This window comes from Jaculus jaculus, chromosome 6 (genome assembly GCF_020740685.1).
Source record: "Jaculus jaculus isolate mJacJac1 chromosome 6, mJacJac1.mat.Y.cur, whole genome shotgun sequence".
Taxonomy (NCBI): Eukaryota; Metazoa; Chordata; class Mammalia; order Rodentia; family Dipodidae; genus Jaculus; species Jaculus jaculus.
The window spans coordinates 46,381,347-46,400,001 of NC_059107.1; the positions used below are offsets into that span (position 1 = coordinate 46,381,347).

The window sequence follows — 18,655 nt, forward strand, 5'->3', positions numbered from 1 at the left end:
TACCTCGAAAAACAAAACAAAACAAAAAAATCTATAGAAAGCTGGGTGTCATGGTACATACATGAAACACTAGTACTTGGGAAGTGGAGGCAGGAAGATCAGGAATTCAAGCCCAGTATCAGGTACAGCAATACTTTAAGTAAATTTATACCTTAAAAGTGGTAAAATAGTAGTTATGAATTACTGAAGATTCAAGAGCCAAACATTCAACTCAAGATACTGTGAAAACAGTTAATTTACATTTTCTCAAAAAATAAAAAATATTTGAAGAGAATAAAAGAGACATTAAAAATCAGGATTTGGGCTGGAGAGATGGTTCAGCAGTTCACAGCACTTTACACGAGGGCCTGAGGGGCCCTGAGAGATAGCATGAGTTCAAACCCTAGGACCCACATAGAGAGCTGGACATAGCCATGTACATCTATAAACCTGTTCACATAGGGGGCAGAGACCAGAGAATCACTGTGTTCATGGGGTAGGGGGCCAAAACCAAAAACACTGTGGAGAAATTCCAGGATTAGCAAGTGATTCTGGCTCAAGTAAGGTCTGGTGGAAGAGCTATGGAGCGAGCAAGACGCTGGATGTTCTCCTTAGAGAAGAGAATGCACAGCATACAGGGCACCTCATGAGCACATACACGTGTGTGCATTACAACACACACACACACACACACACACACACACACACACGCACTTGAATGTTGACAAATCAACATTCAAGAGGCTGTTGACAACTCCAGCAGGCTCTTTTTGTGTTCTTACCTAAGCGTATAGAAATAGGATATAACAGTATGTATTTTGTAAGTCCTTGAAAAGCTGGAAACCCTTCTTCTAGGTCACAGCATGCATACCACGTGGAAGGAAGTAGCCAGGGAGCTTCTGGCTTAGGAGGGCGCTCCTGTATGAAGACAGAGAGAAAATGAATAACATCTTAACAGGACAGTCACAAAATAGACTTTTACCTTGTCTAAAGGAAAAATCAGACTCTATTACATGCTTAAAACAACTGTTTTCCTAGGACAATTAATAAATATGGTGATGTAGAAACAGTGTTAAAAGCCAGGTGTAGGGCTGGAGAAATGGCTTAGCAGTTAAGGTGCTTGCCTGCAAAGCCTAAGGACCCAGGTTTGATTCTCCAGGTCCCATGTAAGCCAAATACACATGGTGGTGCATGTATCTGGAGTTCGTTTTCAGTGGCTGGAGGCCCTGGCGTTCCCATTCTCTCTCTCTCCCCCCACCATCCATCTCTCTGTCACTAATAAGTAAATATATAAAAATAAATATTAAAAAAGCCAGGTGTGGTGGAGCACACCTGTAATACTAACACTAGGGAGGATGAGGCAGGAGGATCATGGGTTCAAAGCCAATCTTGGCTACATGGCTTGACCCTGTCTCAAAAACAATATAGTGTTGAGTCAATTCCAATTCTCCGGCAGACAAAAGAGATGCTGGGCTGGAGAGATGGCTTAGCAGTTAAGGTATTTGTCTGCAAAGCCAAAGGACCCAGGTTCAATTCCCCAGGACCCACATAAGCCAGCTGTGCAATGGGCACATGTGTCTGGAGTTCATTTGCTATGGCTATAGACCCCGGCATGCCCATTTTCTGTCTCTCTTCTCTCTCTGTTTGCAAATAAATAAAAATTAAAATTAAAAAAAAGAAGAGAAGCTGATGGAAACTCATCATGTTGACATTTATAGACAGCTACATTGATCTGGTAAAGGGTTAAATTTTAATGAATTAAGCCTCCTTCCAGGCTCTTCTTCCTGACTCCACAAAATTCTTTAAATTTTTTTTTGTTTATTTTTATTTATTTATTTGACAGTGACAGACAGAGAGAGAGAGAGAGAGGGAGGGAGGGAGAGAATGGGTGTGCCATGGCTTCCAGCCACTGCAAACAAACTCCAGATGCAGGCAGCTGGCTTACATGGGTCCTGGGGAATCGAGCCTCGAACTGGGTCCTTAGGCTTCACAGGCAAGCACTTAACCACTAAGCCATCTATCTCTCTAGTCCTCCAAAAATATTCTTTTGGTTAATATTATTTTTTCTATACAGCTAGAATCTAAAGTAGAGTTCCAGATGTTCTCACCTGGGAGGTGAGGAAAGCTGAATAGTGGACTAATACCAGCACCAAGGCGAGTGAAAATAGGATTTTAAAAAGTTGTGATGACTGCACACTGAATTATTGCAGATATTCCTAGAAATCTTTTATGCCATATGGAATACCCATGAGCACTTACATAAGGATAAATAGTTTTTCACAATACAGTGAGATAGCTGTGATTATAGACTAACACTAATTCTCTGAAAATGTACTGAACATATGCCTGGGGGTTTGTACTAGATTTTAAAACAGTTTATTACATACAAATCACATACCATAAATTCAGCTATTTAAAATATATAGTCCAGGGCTTGGGGAGATGGCTCTAGATAAAATGCTTGTCACACAAGTATGTGTACCTGAGCTTGGATCCTCAGACCCCATATAAAACTCCAAGTCTGTGGCAGGTTTCTGTGATCCCTGTATGCCTAAAGCAAGATGGGTGGAGGAGGCAGGAGAATTTCCTGGAGGCTTGCTAACTAGCTAGACTGTTGAATGGAGTGGTGAACAATTGAACAATGAGAAACTCTGCCTCAAGGGATGTGGAAGGTGATACCCACCTGTGAAAGTTATCCTTTGATCTCAACCCACGTGTCATGCACACACCCACACTCACACACATGAACATGCGCACACAGAGATACATCACACACCAAAAATAAAGTAAAATTGTTGTGCCAAGACCCCTGACCAGGAGCCAAGACCCCCGGTCACCCAGGAGTCACCTAGAGGACCGCCACAGAAGCCGAGACACTCGAATGTAAAAGCAATAGGTTTCTTTTAATGTCAAGCTTAAGCAGGGACTCAATCCACACAGACCGATGCAGTGGGAGTGGGAGAGAGCCCTGACCTTCTAAAAGTAGGGGCTTATAAAGGAAAAGAGTGGGAAGGGGGCAAAAGGGTTACATCACATAGCATCTTTTAAAATGATTGGTTCCAAGAAGGCGCGTGCGGGAACATTTCTAGTTGCTCATCTCTGGTCAGCAGACTGCTTGTAGATCCTATCTTTTGCAAGGGGCTGGAGGCCCCCACAGCTAAGTATTTCTGGAATGTCCTGTTGAACAAGTGAGCATGAGTTACAGAAGCAAAGGTCAGCGTTTAGTCAGCTAGTTCCTTATCTTGAGTCGAGCCCGGGCTCCTCCTTTGTTCACAATGGTTTGTCCTACAATGGCAGTGTCATTGTTTAATTAGTTATGTGTTACTTCTTTTTGGTCTCTCAAAATAAAGTGATCCAATAACTTTCACATATTAACTGACATGCAATCATCCCCGCAGTGAAGTTTAGAAAATTTAATACCCTCGAAAAGAAACTATGTACTGTCACATTTCAGGAGGTATTTCAAGTTCAATTCCAGATCATTACAACAAAATGAATAATGCAATAAATTGTCACCTTAATTTTTTTTACTAGTGCATATAATTAGTATTAGCCTACAATCACAGTTATTTCATAACACATTTTAGTCTATTAAGTATATAATACATAGCATTATCTTGGAGAGAACAATGGACATACTTAATTACCAACACTGAGGCTATCAAATGTTAATGGTCATCTAAACCTTTGCTGTGTTGTGATGTCTTGACTGGAGGGTCTCGGTGTTCATGGCTACTGACCACTCAGGGTGGTGCCTGTTCAAGGGTGGAATAGCCGTGATAATTTCATAAGATCAGACACAGCTGCTACACCTATTTATTCACGTACTTTCACCAAAGATTTCTCTTTAGTATGAAATTCTGTTTGATGTTGCATTGAACCCCTAGTAGAATTTCTTTCAAAATTGGAGTCAGTTCTCTCAAATCCTGCCTTCCTAGAGCTGGGGAGATGGTTCAACTGGTAAAGTGCTTGCTTTACAAGCATTAGGACCTGAGTTCTATCTCCAGAACCCATGTAAAAATGCCAGACATTGTGGCACAAGCCTGTAATCCCATTGCTGGGGAAGCAGAGACAGATGGATTCTTGGGGCTTGCTGACCAGCCAGCCAGTCTAGCCTACTAGGAAGCCCTAGGCCAATACGAGACCCTGTCTTAAAATAGGTAGTTGACATTCCTCAGGAATGACACCCGAAGTTGTCTCCTGGCCTCCACATGCATTGCACATACAGATGCATGTGCACTTGCATATCAACATGTGCCTATACACATATGAAACACACATGTATGCATATCACAAACACATGCAAAAATTCAAATCCTGCTTCCTCCGCTAAGTCTATGTAACATTTCACTCCCTTGTCATTTCCTCAATGTTCATAGCACCTCCCAAGAATAAGCCACTTTCTTTGTTCATCCAAAAGCAGCAGCTTCCTATGCATTAGTGCTGTGTTGTGAGGGTGCAGCTGTTCACTTAGGTGCCCAGGCTCCACTTCTAGTCCTGGTCTCTGGATATTTCCCTACATCTGCACTTCCTATCCTGAAGTCTGGAACTCTTCCATGTCATCCATGAGGGTTGAAGTCAACTTTCTCCAAACTCCCGTTAATGTCAAGACTTTGATCTCTCTTCAATCACAAATGCTCTTAATGGCATGTAGAATGTTGACTCCTTTTTAATTTACTTTGCCCAGATCTATTAGAAGAATCATAGTCAGCTATACATGACCTGTATATCCTTATACTATGTGTTTCTTAGATAAATGAGACTTAACAATTATTCTTTAAGCCAAAGGCTGCAGAATGTATGCTGTGTTAGAAGGCTTGAAAACAAAGTTCATCTCATAAATCTTCTTCACAGCTCTTGAGTGACCTGCAGCATTGTCCATGAGCAGTAATATTCTGAAATGAAGCCTTTTCTTTATGGACAGTGGTCCTCAACAGTGGGCTTGAGAGTTTAATAAACCATGTTGCACACAGATGTGCTGCCACTGAAGCTTTGTTATTACATTTAGAAAGCACAGACAGAGTAGATTCACTATCATTCTGAAGTGCTCTAAGAAAGCACTAGAAAGGACAATAAGCATTGGTTTTAACTTGCCACCAGCCATGAGTGCCTAACAAGAATCTGCCTGTACAGAAGGCTTTGCAGTCAAGCACCTTTAACCACTGAGCAATCTTCCTAGCCACCACCCCATTTTTATACACATATGTTATTATGCTTGGTTCAAATTTGTAACTCTCCCTTTTGTCCTACCCTGTCTACTCTGACCCTTCTTACTGGTAATAGGCCTAGTTTTAATTTTTGTGTCTCTGGGAATAGGCAGGCCCAAGGAAAGTTAGAGAGATGTGCAGTTGTTTGGTGAAACAGAACCCATACGTAATTACTGATTAAAGTTGCTGTCTCGGGCTGGAGAGATGGTTTAGCGGTTAAGCGCTTGCCTGTGAAGCCTAAGGACCCCGGTTCGAGGCTTGATTCCCCAGGACCCACATTAGCCAGATGCACAAGGGGGCACATGCATCTGGAGTTCGTTTGTAGGGGCTGGAGGCCCTGGCGTGCCCATTCTCTCTCTTTGCCTCTTTCTCTCACTGTCTGTTGCTCTCAAATAAGTTAATAAAAAAGTAAATGAAAAAAGAAGTTGCTGCCTCATGTGCATATGGCTGTAGCACCCTAAACCAATTATTTTCTAAGCCAATTATAATAGTAACATTACAGGTCACTGCTCACACATCACAGTACAGATAGAACAGTTTGAAATATTGTGAGAATTACCAAAATGGGACCCAGAGACAGGAAGTAAGCCCATGCAGTTGGATAGACTTTCTGGACACACAGTTACTCTTAACTTTCAATTTGCAAAAACCACAATGTCTGCACAGCACAAGAAAGCCAAGTGCAATAGAAGGAGACATGTCTACACCCTGACATTTTTTCTCCCTACATTCTCAGCCCACTACTTCTAAGTAACCACTGAACAACTCTCTCAGTGCTTATTTTTTTTTTCACAGAAAATGTATTATAGATAAAAAATTAGTTTCATATGTTGGCCCAAAATATTTAATTTAGCCCATGATATAGCCAGCTTCTAGAGCACTTATGATGAAAGTAGAAATTACTGATGCATTTTAAAAAAATAAACATTTGGGGCCTGGAGATAGTTCAGTGGGCAAGGTACTTGCCATGCAAGCATAAGGACTTGGGTTTGGATTCCCAGCACCCATATCAAAATGCTAGGCAAGATAGCATGTACCTGAAAATCTAGTGCTGGGGAGGTAGGAACCGATAGATCCTTGGTGCTTAGTGGCTGGTTAGTCTAACCAAATCAGTGAGTACTAGGTTCAGGAGGAGACAGTGTCTCAAAAATTAGATGAGGAGACTCAGAATTCATCAAAGTAGAAAAATAAGAACTTTTTAAGAGCTCAACACTAAAGAATACTACTACCAGTGTCCTTCAGGGCTCAGGGAACATTGTGGAAGAAAGGGCTGAAAGAATGTAAGAGCCATGAAATGGGCATGGTGGTGCATGCCTTTAATTCCAGCACTTGGGAGGCAGAGGTAGGAGGATTGCTATGAATTCAAGGCCACCCTGAGACTACATAGTAAATTCCAGGTCAGCCTGGGATAGAGTGAGATCCTCTCTTGAACACCCCCCCCACACACATATAAAAGAATATAAGAGCCACAAGGTTCACAAGCATACTTTGGGGATAGTTCTCCTAACTGGTATATTCATCTTGGTTACTGATACCCTCATAGGACCAGCATCGTTCAGAGACCATCAACATTTTAACATAGAGGATGGAAGAGAACAAAAGGAATGAGACAATTAAACTGGGAGGGACTACCTTAAAAGTAGAGGTTCCTTGGGGTGGGTATGGGGAGGCAGGAGAGAGGGGAAAAATGATGAAGTGATGAGAACTTAACCAAATTATTGTATGTTCATCTGTTAAAATTCTCAATTAGTAAAATAAGGAGAAGGGCTGGAGAGATGGCTTAGCGGTTGAGGTGCTTGCCTGTGAGGCCCAAGGACCCAGGTTTGATTCCCAGGAACCATGTAAACACAAGGTGATGCGTGCATCTGGAGTCGGCTGTAGTGGCTGGAGGCCCTCGCATGCCATTCTCTCTCAAATAAATAGATAGATAGAAACCATGTTTATTGCCACTCAATTCATAGTAGCTGGGAATTGGAACCAGCCTAGATGTCCCTCAACTGATGAGTGGATAATTAATATGTGGTACATTTATACAATGGAGTTCTACTCAGCAGTAAAGAAAAATGAAGTTATGAAATTCACGGAAAAGTGGATGGATCTGGAAAGGATTATATTAAGTGAGGTAGCCCAGGCCCAGAAAGCCAAGTGCCACATGTTCTCTCTCATATGTGGATACTAGCTACAGATGATTTGGCTTCTGTGTGAGAAGGAAAAAACTCAGTAGCAGAGACCAGTAAGTTAAAAAGGAGATATAAAGGGAAGAGCAAGGAAAGGATGAGGGTCCTTAATAGGTTGGTATTGTATATATGTAAGTAGAAGAATAGATTAACGGGGGTGAAAAGGCCCAAAGTGAGGTCAGGGGAAGAAATTGTGTAAAGGAAAGGTGGAGGGAGGACTAACTAAAATCTAAGAGGATGCAAATAAATCATATGGAATCCTCCGTTTTCCGACAATGGAACACTCAGGTGCCATAGATCATTGTTAGAAAATTTTCAGTGCCAGGGATGGGATACCTTCAGTGAGTTGTTGGCCAGGGAGGTCCCTGATGCCCTCAAAACATTATAGGCCATTGCTGAGTGCTATGTCCACGGCGACCTCGCCTGTGTAGCAAAGATGCCTCTACACTGGAAGAGAACTGAGGACAGAGGGCCAGCACTCCTCGGAGGGATGCCCCCGGTGACCCCTTGGCAGTCAGTTACTGTAATGGTTCCTGTTGCCCATAAGAAGTCACAAAGACCCGATTGCTGGCGCCAATGGGCTGTTTTCTGAGCTCTGTTTCTTTCCTGCTTCCTTCTAGTTGTTTGTCTAAGAACAGCTAATTCAACACTTACTAGTAATCATGCACGCAATCAGAATACAAGAAACAATCTAAGCATTAAATGTGCCCCTCCTATAATTAGGGCAATGGAAGGAATGTATAACTCTACTAAGAATAAAAAATTAACTTTAGGACAATTTTTTGATGGTGTAGAACAAAAACAGCTTATGATGTTTGAGAACGATACTGAGCCTGAGAATATGAAAGTAGAAATGTTGATCAGTAATGTTCATAAGAAGCATGACAGTTCTGCAGAAAAGGAGTTGTAAAACTTAGGCATTCCCACCAGGAAACTTCCTGGGGGATATGTTCAGTACTTGATCAAGGGCAGATGGTGGACACCCCCGAAGTGGACTCCTAGAGCTGGAAACTATTTAGTTCCATTCCCCTATGAGGGAGGATATGATAAATTCGGTAATAGATGGGTAAATTATGAAGGAAAAAGGAGACTATGACATTCTCTTCCGTTTATGGGAACGCTTAGCAAGGAAGTGTAAGCCTTGGTGTTCATACAATAAACAAGTAAGAAGGGAATTTCTGAAAAGTATTACACCAGCCTTAAAATATTGGTGGTCTTTTGGATGGAAACACTTTTATAATGAATATGAGGATTATATAAATGAGTTACTAAGTGGAAAAAAGATGGTTTGGGGCATGACAGTCCTTGGGGCATGACAGTCCTTGGGGTATAAGAAATAAGTAACCTGTTATTCACCTTACACCTTTTGCCCTAGTTTCTGTTCGTATAATGTTGTGGTCAATGATGCGAGACGTGCTTCTCAGAAAATGGGTACATTTCCTGCCTGATAAACACTACATATATAGAAAAGAACAATACTTAAGATTGTTTAGATTAATAATTCTTGAGACCACTTGTTCAATCTGTATAAAACCTTGATGAAAACTTCAGTAAATCACAGCAGCATATTCAACTTAGAGTGTGTCTGTCTGTCATTTCCTCTCCGAATCCTGAGTTCTCCTTGAGCCTTCGCCCTTGTTCTCCCTCGGTCCTGATCTCCCTGAGAGTCAGTCCGCGGCAGCTGAGGCCCTTGGTTTCCCACCAGGAATTGATGGTAAGACACTATTGCTGAAGACTCCACATACTTGGGCTTCAAGGCCACTGAAAAATCCTACTGGAACTGAGCTGGTAATCTCCTCCATGTAGACCAGCTGACAGAAAGCTGGAAGAAGCCATTCTACATGTAGTTCAATGGGAGAAAGAGATACCACCAGTGAAGATACTCAATAGTGGACACTGCAAGCCTTATAATTGGCCAGCCAGGCCAAATTAGCCAATGGGTGCAACAGTGGCATGTCTATCATGGTGGAAACCAACTGCCTTCCAATTGGACTGAAGGCCCACTCCATGGGGTGGGGGGAATACATCCCTGATACTGAAAACTTAAAACAGGCAGTCATGAGCCCTAGAGGGTATAACATCTGCTGATGTCTGTAAAAATGTATATACTATGCTTATCAAACTGCCCAGTAAGCACTTTTCTTAATATTTATACCCTTATATTAATGCTATTCTCACTTTGGGTAGAGAATCTTCTCTTTTCAGATGGCAGTGACCTTGGGATGACTCAGAAGGTATCATAGTGCTGGAAAGAAGTGACTGGAGTACTGAGTAAAATCTTGATCACACCTACCAAGGTTCAGGGTCTAATGTGGAAGAGGTGCCAGAAAGAATGTAAGAACCAAAGGAAGGGTAGGACTCCTTACAACATGCTCCCCCAGACAAAATGGCCTGCATATCCATGACCTCACAGTGCCTGACACTACCTACACAAGACCATCATAAAAGGAGGAAAAGATCATGGCATCAAAATAAAAGAGAGACTGATTGAGATGGGGAGGGGATATGATGGAGAATGGAATTTCAAAGGGGAAAGTGGGGGGGGGGAGGGAGAGTATTACCATGGGATATTTTTTATAATCATGGAAAAAATTAATAAAAATTGAGAAAAGAAAGAAAGAAAAAAATTAAAAAAAATAAGGTGGAGAGTGGCTAAGGAGAACATTTGGTATCAACTTCTGGTCTCCACTGACATGCACACATGTGCACAAGAATCTGCACACACACACACACACACACACACGCACATGCCATTCAACTTTCATTTGAATTTTTTAAATGAGGGAAAGAAGTTTAATTTTAAAAACTTCAGTGAAGTTTCTGAAGATAATTTTTGTGTATTTTTAAGTTTGATAGTATATCAGTTACCTTGTTGCAGGGATAAAACACCTGACCAGAAGCAGCTCAGGGAAGGAAAGGATTTATTTCAGCTTAAAGTTCCGGCGGGTGGCCCATCCTCATGGCAAAGCCTGGTGGTTGGAGCTGATTACTCTCAGTTCAACAGTGAGAAAGCAGAGCAGAACAATGAATGTTGAATGCTCAGCTAGCTCTTTCCTGTTTATGCAGTCCAGGAACCCGCCCATAAATGATGCTGTAGGCCCCTCCCACCTCAGTGATTCTAGTCTAGAAAACCCCTCCAGGCCTGGGTGGAGATTTGTTTCCATGGTAAGTCTAAATCCTGTCAAGTTGACAACCAGAGATTAACCATCAGAGATGGTTTTTAAACTTCTTTTGAAAATCTGATGTTCATGAAGAGCTGCACCAAGTACTTGGAAGTACACAGGATTTAAAACATACATTTGAATGACATGTTGCCATGCATTAGTGTGTTTTGGAAAGTTCTTTAGTTGCTCAGAGCCTGGTTGAGAAAACTTTCACATTTGTAAGACAGTCAACTTTTCAAAACACATTCACATCTACTAGCTAACTGGTTACTCCTGACATCCATTTCTGCTCAATTAAGAGGCAAAGTGTTGGGTTGCAGAGATGGCTCAGCAGCTAAGGCACTTGCCTGCAAAGCCTAGCAACCAGGGTTTGATTCTCCAGTACCCATGTAAAACCAGATGCATAAAGTGGTGCACGCATCGGGAGTGCACTTGTAGTGGCTGGAGGCCCTGGTGTGCGTGCCCATTCTCTCTGCCTACTTTTTTCTCCTATCCCTCTGTGCTTGTAAATAAATAAAAAATAAAAATAAAAATAAAAAAGTTCTCTCTGACTCTTTCTCTTGCTCTCTCAAATAAACAAAACATATTTTAAACAATTAAAACATAGGATGGAGAGATGGCTTAGCTGTTAAGGCACTTGCCTGCAAAGCCTAAGGACTGGGGTTAGATTTCCCAGTACCCATGTAAGCCAGATGCACAAGGTGGTGCCCATATCAAGAGTTCATTTGCAATTTGCAGTGGCTGGAGGGTCTGGTGCACCCATTCTCTCTCTCTCTGCCCCTTTCCCTCTCACATAAATAAATAAAATAGTTTTAAAAAATTAAAAAGAGGCAAAGTGTCAGCAAAATTATACTGGGCTTTTGCGTGAGAATGAAAATACTTAGTAGCAGAGGCCAGTAAGTTGAAAAGGAGACATAAAGAGTGGAGAAAGGAAGGGAGGAGGATACTTAATAGGTTGATATTGTATATATGTAATTACAATGATTGTAATGGGGAGGTAATATGATTGAGAATGGAATTTCAAACGGGAAAGTGTGGGGGTGGGGAGGGAGGGAATTACCATGGGATATATTTTATAAATATGGAAAATGTTAATAAAAAAATAAATAAATAAATAAAAATAAAAAAAATTATATAGAACTTGGAGGCAGAACCAAGTTGCATCATGACCCCCTGACCTACAGATGCCTCTTCACTGGGCTGCACAGCCAAGTGCGTGACTGTTAGCCACCATAACCACCATAGCATTAGAAGGAGCTATTATCAGGAGTAGCATTAGCCATCTCAGTGTGTCACAGTACCTTTTCCAATCCTGCAGAACCTCGGAGAAAGAAATTCCATTCCGTCTCAGTGAGGTATCCTTGCTGGCGCATGATATCAACGCAGAGCATAAAGCTGTAGATGAGTTTATGCTGCTCAAAAAGCCCTCGTGAAACGTTGACATAAGCTGTCAGGAGAGTCTGCTGCAATAGGATGACCAGGCGGTTCTGCAGGTCATCTGCCTTCTCAGAAGTTTCAATTGTTGTATTGAACAACTGTGAAAGGGAGAACAATGTCTCTGATTAAATTCACTCTGGCAAAGAAAGAAAATCTTTCCTTTTCTCCCTCCCTACCCTGTACTTCGTGAGCAAATAGCAGCACACTGGCATGTGACATTTTTCTTCCTCTTTTTGCATGTGTAATCATGTTCATCTGTGTGTGAGTGCATGTGTTTGTGCAGGTGAATATGCATGTAGGAGTCAGGTATGTGTATGAGGGCCAGAGGTCGACATCAGAGTCTTTTTTTAAAAAAAAATTTGATTTAGCCAGGTGTGGTGGTGCATACCTTTAATCCCAGCACTCAGGAGGCAGAGGTAGGAGGATTGCCAAGAGTTCGAGGCCACCCTGAGACTACATAGTTAGTTCCAGGACAGTCTGGACCAGAGTGAGACCCTACCTCGAAAAACCAAAAATTTATTTATTTATTTATTTGAGACAGAGAGAAAGAGGGAGGGAGGGAAGAAGGTAGGAAGGGAGACAAGGAAAGAGAGAGAGGGGGAGGGAGAGAATGGGCACACCAGGGCCTCCAGCCACTGCAAACGAACTCCAGACACGTGCCACCATGCACATTTAGCTTACATGGGACCTGGAGAATCAATCCTCGGTCCTTAGGCTTTACAGGCATGCACCTTAACCACTAAGCCATCTCTCCAGCCTGCAGGGTGTCTTTTCAAACACTCTCCATCTTATTCTTTGAGACAGCCTTTTGCTGAACCTAAAGAGCTCACTGGTTAGATTAGCTTGCCTATGAGCACCAGGGATTCCCTTTCTCTGCCTCCCTAGTGCTGGCATTACAGGCCAGTGCCTCCATGCCCCGTATTTGTTATGTGGGTGCTGCGGTTCAGAGTTGAGTCCTCATGCTGTGTGACAGGAATTTTTCCCACTCAATTGTCTCCCCAGTTTCTGTGATATTTATCTTCCTCTCCCATTTTTCAGAAATGGATTAATGACAGACTATTTTTATTTTTATTTATTTATTTAAGAGCAACAGACAGAGAGAGAGAAAAAGGGAGGGAGAGAGAGAGAGAGAGAGAGAGACAGAGAGAGAGAGGGAGGGAGGGAGAGAATGGGTGCATGAGGGCCTCCAGCCACTGCAAATGAACTCCATATGCATGCCCCTCCCCTTGTGCATATGTTTATGTGGGTCCTGGGAAATTGAGCCTCAAATTGGAGTCCTTAGGCTTCACAGGCAAGCGTTTAACCTGCTAAGCCATCTCCCCAGTCCAATGACAGACTACTTATAATGTTCAAAATGTATCACTTGATGCTGGAGAGATTGCTTAGTTGTTAGGGTACTTGCCTATGAAGCCTAAGAACCCAGATTTGATTCCCTAGTACCCGCATAAGCCAGATGCACAAGGTGGTACATGCATCTGGAGTTTTTTTTGCAGTGGCTGGAGGCCCTGGTGCGCCCATTCTCTCTATACATCTTTCTCTTTCTCTCTCTTTCAAATAAATAAAGAAAAATAAGTTATTTTAAAAATGTATTACTTGATATAATGCAGGTAACATTGGAAAGTGGAGGGGAGCTGGCAAGATAACTTTTGTTTTCATCAGTTTAGATTTTATAGACTCTTCATGTTAGGATGAAATCTATTGTGGTGGTTTGATTCAGGTGTCCCCCATAAACTTAGGTGTTCTGAATGCTAGGTTCCCAGCTGATGGAGATTTGGGAATTAACGCCTCCTGGAGAGAGTGTATCGTTGGGGGTGGGCTTATGGGCTTTATAGCCAGTTTCCCCATGCCAGTGCTTGGCACACCCTCCTGTTGCTGTGTCCCACCTTATGTTAGCCAGGGGGTGATGTCCACCCTCTGCTCATGCCATCGTTTTCCCCTGCCATCGTGGAACTTCCCCTCGAGCCTGTAAGCCAAAATAAATCTCTTTTTCCCAGAAGCTGCTCTTGGTTGGGTGATCTCTACCAGCAATGCGAACTGGACTGCAACATCTATAAAGTAAGCTCATACCCTCTTCTTCACACTTCCCCAAGACAATTCTTAAAGTTTGGAAAGAGTATTTTAGCACTTGTCTTTAAATATAAGAGAAATTGATATTAAAGGGAACTTTCCTGTTTGGACAATTTAAAAGCAGACCTTTTTATTAATGGATTAGGCATAGGAAGGTGAGAGATAACCTTATGTATTCCCCATAAACATCCATGCATGATGAAAGCAAGATCAACCATTCTCAAGGTCCTAAGCTGTGTGAGGAGAGTGAACAGATCCTGAATTCAGGGCCTACATGAAAGTTGCAGGGTGAGAGCTTACAGCAGAGACTGAAAGACTTTGGGAAAGTCCCACCAGGGTCACAGGAATATATGGATGCCACCTCTGGACCTGCAGCCTTGGGGATTAAAGTTGAGGTGTAGGGGAATGCCTGCTCAATTCCTGGGGTCAAGATATGTTGTTTAGAAGGCATCATACAGATCAAACCAGACTAGAAGATGGAAGCCAGCTAAAGACAAAAGGGCATTAAGAAGCAACCTGCAGAGCTCAGAAGATGGCTCAGTGGTGAGTAAAGCCCTGGCTATGCAAGCACGCAGTCCCACATAAAAGCTGGGTCTGGTGGCATACCCCTAGAATCTCAGTGTTGGGTGGGTAGAGACAAGAGGATCTCTAGGGCTTGCTGAATTAGTAAGCCAACATTGACTTCTTGCCCCCCCATCCCCATGCACATACATGTGCACCCACATCCACACCACACCCATATATGAATACACAAACATGTGTGTGTGTGTGCTCACATTTAAAAAGAACTGTCTTGTACTTCTCCCAGAAATACCTCACTGCAATTGTGCAGGTCTCTCTTACCACTAACTCTGCTCTGCTATCAGAATGGAGGAAAAAGGGAAAACAGCCTGAGTATACCACTGCCTCACCAAAAGATAGGTGTGCATTTACCCTAATTAAAAGGGCTTGGAGGAAGATACACTTATGTAGAGAACTGGAAAGGTCACTGGTAACTCTACTGAAGGTTTCACTGATGAAGGCCAACAAGGTGAATGTGATATACCTGGTAGAGGTCTGCCTTCTAAAGTATCTTTCTTTTTTCAGGGCTGGAAACAATGCAGAATTTTGGCATGGTGGGCAAAACCTACCTCTGAGTTATATCTTTTGTCTGGACTTTAAAAAAATATTTTATTTATTTGAGAGAGATAGGCAGAGAGAGAAAGAGAAAGAGAGAGAGAGAGAGAAAGAGAAAGAGAGAGAGAGAGAGAAAGAGAGAGAGAAAGAAAGAGAGAGAGAGAGAGAAAGAAAGAGAGAGAGAGAGAAAGAAAGAGAGAGAGAGAGAGAGAAAGAAAGAGAGAGAGAGAGAGAGAGAGAGAATGAGAATGGACACACCAGGGCCTTCTAGTCTCTACAAATGAACTCCAGATGCATGTGCCACCTTGTACATCTGCTTTTATCTAGACATTTTGAGATATGCTATTACTAGTGTAGCTCGCTGGCCTTGAAAATTGTTATGTAGCCCAGGCTGACCTCCATCTCAAGACCCTTCTGCCTCTGCCTCCTGACTGCTGGGATTATAGTATATTTCACCATGCTAGCAATAAGGTGAGAGAAGTGTGGTGGCTTCCTTTCTTCCTCACTCCCCTCCTTCTCTTCTTTCTTTCTAGTGCTGGGGCTTGAACCTGGGTCTTGCCCATGCTAGGTAAATAAGCATTCTGCCATACCTTCAGCTTTCTTAACCACCTGGCAAGAAGCAGACAGAGAGAAAGCCCAGAAAAGATGTGATATGTTTGGTGCTGAAAGATAACTTAGAGAATCTCAAAATGTTCTCAAGAGTTTCAGTGTGAAGTAGAACTATGGATGGGTTTGGCAGAAGATGTGCTGTCTTGGGCTGTCACCTACAAATACATTTTGGGTTTCTGATTTTACTTTTAAACCACAAAACTCCAAGCCTCTGATGATTCATCTTATAATCCATTTTCTCTCAGTCTGAGATATTTTTAGAACATCTTCACTTTCATTTCTTGAAGGAGTTTTCAAAGTCTTGAAAAACACTAATTTCCAAGCACCCAGGATAAGAAAGGTGTTATCAGAACCATTTAGGTGGCATTAACAGATTTAATGATCTTCACTTTGCTTGGCTTTATACCTGCTGATGAAAGAGGAGCAGAGATATGAAAGCACACACCCCTGCTTCTAGGAGTTGAGGCATGATTTCCATACAGATGTTAAAGGATGCTCTAGCACATTACTATGGTCGGAGATCCCAGCCATGTCCACACAACATGACTCTCATTTGCTTCTGTTCTTCATTTGGTCATGTCACAACAGGGTGTGTGGGTTCCAAGAGGGCTATCCTTCTCTCTTGAAGCTCCAATTACTGTGCCTCTCCTCAGTCATATCAATAGCACCAATTCAAACCTCTAGAGGACAACTAAGCCCGCTCTTCCATCAGAACAAATGCCTGTACACACCAACTAAGAATCCCTAAGAATGCTCTCCACGTTGTGGATGGATGGAAGCAGACTCTTCTTTCAGGGAACTCTAGTGAAGTGCACATGAGGGATATAGGGACAAGAGAGCACCAGTCCTGCTTTCTGAGAGCCAGAAAGGGAGAGACACTGTCTATCCAAGCAAGGTGGGGCTTGAGGCAGGAGAGAAAGACAGGGAGAATGATGGGAACATGGGAAGGGAAAGGAGCCTCTGACCCTGAAGCCTGGTTGGAACTGCTTGTCAACTGATAGTCAAGGTTCCAGCACCACTGACAGTACTTACTCATGGCTTTCAGCACCTCCCAGCTACAACCTGTCATTTTCCAACACTCTCACTGGAAACCCCAGTTATGGTAAAGGGTGTGTCCTAACAGCCCTGTGTGACCTTAGTGACTTCTTACAGTCTTATCTGATTGAGATCCTATCCAAAGTGCCCTGGAGCCAACCTATAAGCTCCTTCATAGGAAAAGAGAGACAAAGCTTCTTAGCAACCATTTAGGATGTAGTTTAAGACCCACAAAAATAATATACCTGGCTAATAACACTTCAGTGTGACTTTTCTTTGAGAAGCTCATATTCATGCTCTTGAAAATGTCTTGTTTTCTTCCTAAGTGCCTCTCTTTCTTTCTCTTAACCCTTCCTTGTGGTTAACATTTGTGTTAAAAATGTCTTTTAGGCTGGTATGGTGGTACATGCCTTTAATCCCAGCATTCGAGAAGCAGAACTAATCACTATGAGTTCTGAGGCCAGCCTGGGACTACAGAGAGAATTCCAGGTCAGCCTGGCCTAGAGTGAGACCCTACCTTGCACAAACCATATACATACGTACATACATACACACACACACACACACACACACACACACGCTTGGGAAATGACTTCTTGGAACCTGCTTGCCCTATAGTAAGAAGGCCAAGCCCAGGAAAGATGACCGTAGTTGTCATGTGTCAATAGCTATGTGAATGAGTCATTTCAGATGACTGGAAAGCTGGTAGAGTTTTACATCTCTAGCAGTGGGCTTTGCTGGAGAAGGTGGTATAGGGGCTGGGGGTGGCGGGCACTCACAGGGGTGCCATCAATACAAAAGATAAGTGACTCTAAGGAATAAGTGGATTACTTCGGCTGATGTGCTACAGGGAATAAGGATACATTTACAATTCTCTACGTTTTTCTATGTGAGTGACCTAGGTAAATAGGCTTTTGTTGCATTATGAATATGAACTCAGAGGATTAGGAAGGTGAGAGTAAGGTAGACAGACTGCTTTGCACAGAAAGGGAAATAATATTTGTGGTGAGAGTGAGCAGGGGATGGAGTAAGAAAACTAGGAAGAGTTAGGTTAGAGGATACAAAATAGCAGATATGTAGGATAAATAAATCTAGTAATCTAAGGTACAAGCTGAAGACTATAGATATTAAAATTATATATTAGATTCCTGCTAAAAGAATGAACTGCTTTTCCTATAAAAACTAAAAATGATGGATTTGTTCATTTGCTTCACTGTAGTAACTTTTTTACTACCTACATGGAATTTATAACCTACTATATGCCTTAACTATGCAAAATAATATTTTTTAAATAAAAGGCACAACAAAGGCTGGGGAGATGGCTCACTGGATAAAAGCACTTGTGGAGCGAGCATGAGTACCTGAGATCAGTTCCCTAGAACCCACTTGAAAGCTGGAGGTTGTGGTGGGCCCACCTACAGCTAGATGGAAGAAAGAGACAGGAGTATTTCTAGGATGCTTTGAGACCAGTTAGCCTGGCAAATGGAGTGACAAGGAAAGACCTTACCTCAGATGAGGTGGATGGTGAGGACTAACCTCTGAAAAGTTGCCTTCTGTTCTCCATCATCATACATGGGCCATGGTATGCACATGCTCATACTCACACATGAACATCCATACATACACACACACATCACACACATCACACACAGAGACACAGACACACCAAGAGCTGAGAAGTGGAAGGCTTGATCTGTGAGATGGATGTGGGGGCAGCCTGAGAGAAAGATGCCACTCGAGCCTGGGACCAACTGCAGGCAAACATTGGCCCACTGGGAACACTTGGTAAATTTTACTGTATAATGATCACAACAGTCTTTTTGTTCCCATGGAAATCTTCAGAAAAGCCAATAGTGCTGGCATG

The 18,655-nt window shown here is 42.5% G+C and overlaps 1 protein-coding gene across 1 annotated transcript in view; it reads right to left on the minus strand.

Annotated features, from left to right (window-relative positions):
- Dnah6 (dynein axonemal heavy chain 6) overlaps nucleotides 1-18,655 on the minus strand; it is a 397,099-nt gene that overhangs the window by 48,715 nt on the left and 329,729 nt on the right. The window contains exons 61-62 of the mRNA XM_004660533.2: nucleotides 11,829-12,062; nucleotides 762-897 (exon numbers count right to left, since the gene is read on the minus strand). Of these exons, the coding sequence (XP_004660590.1) occupies nucleotides 762-897; nucleotides 11,829-12,062 (370 nt within the window). The remainder of the gene's footprint in view (nucleotides 1-761; nucleotides 898-11,828; nucleotides 12,063-18,655) is intronic.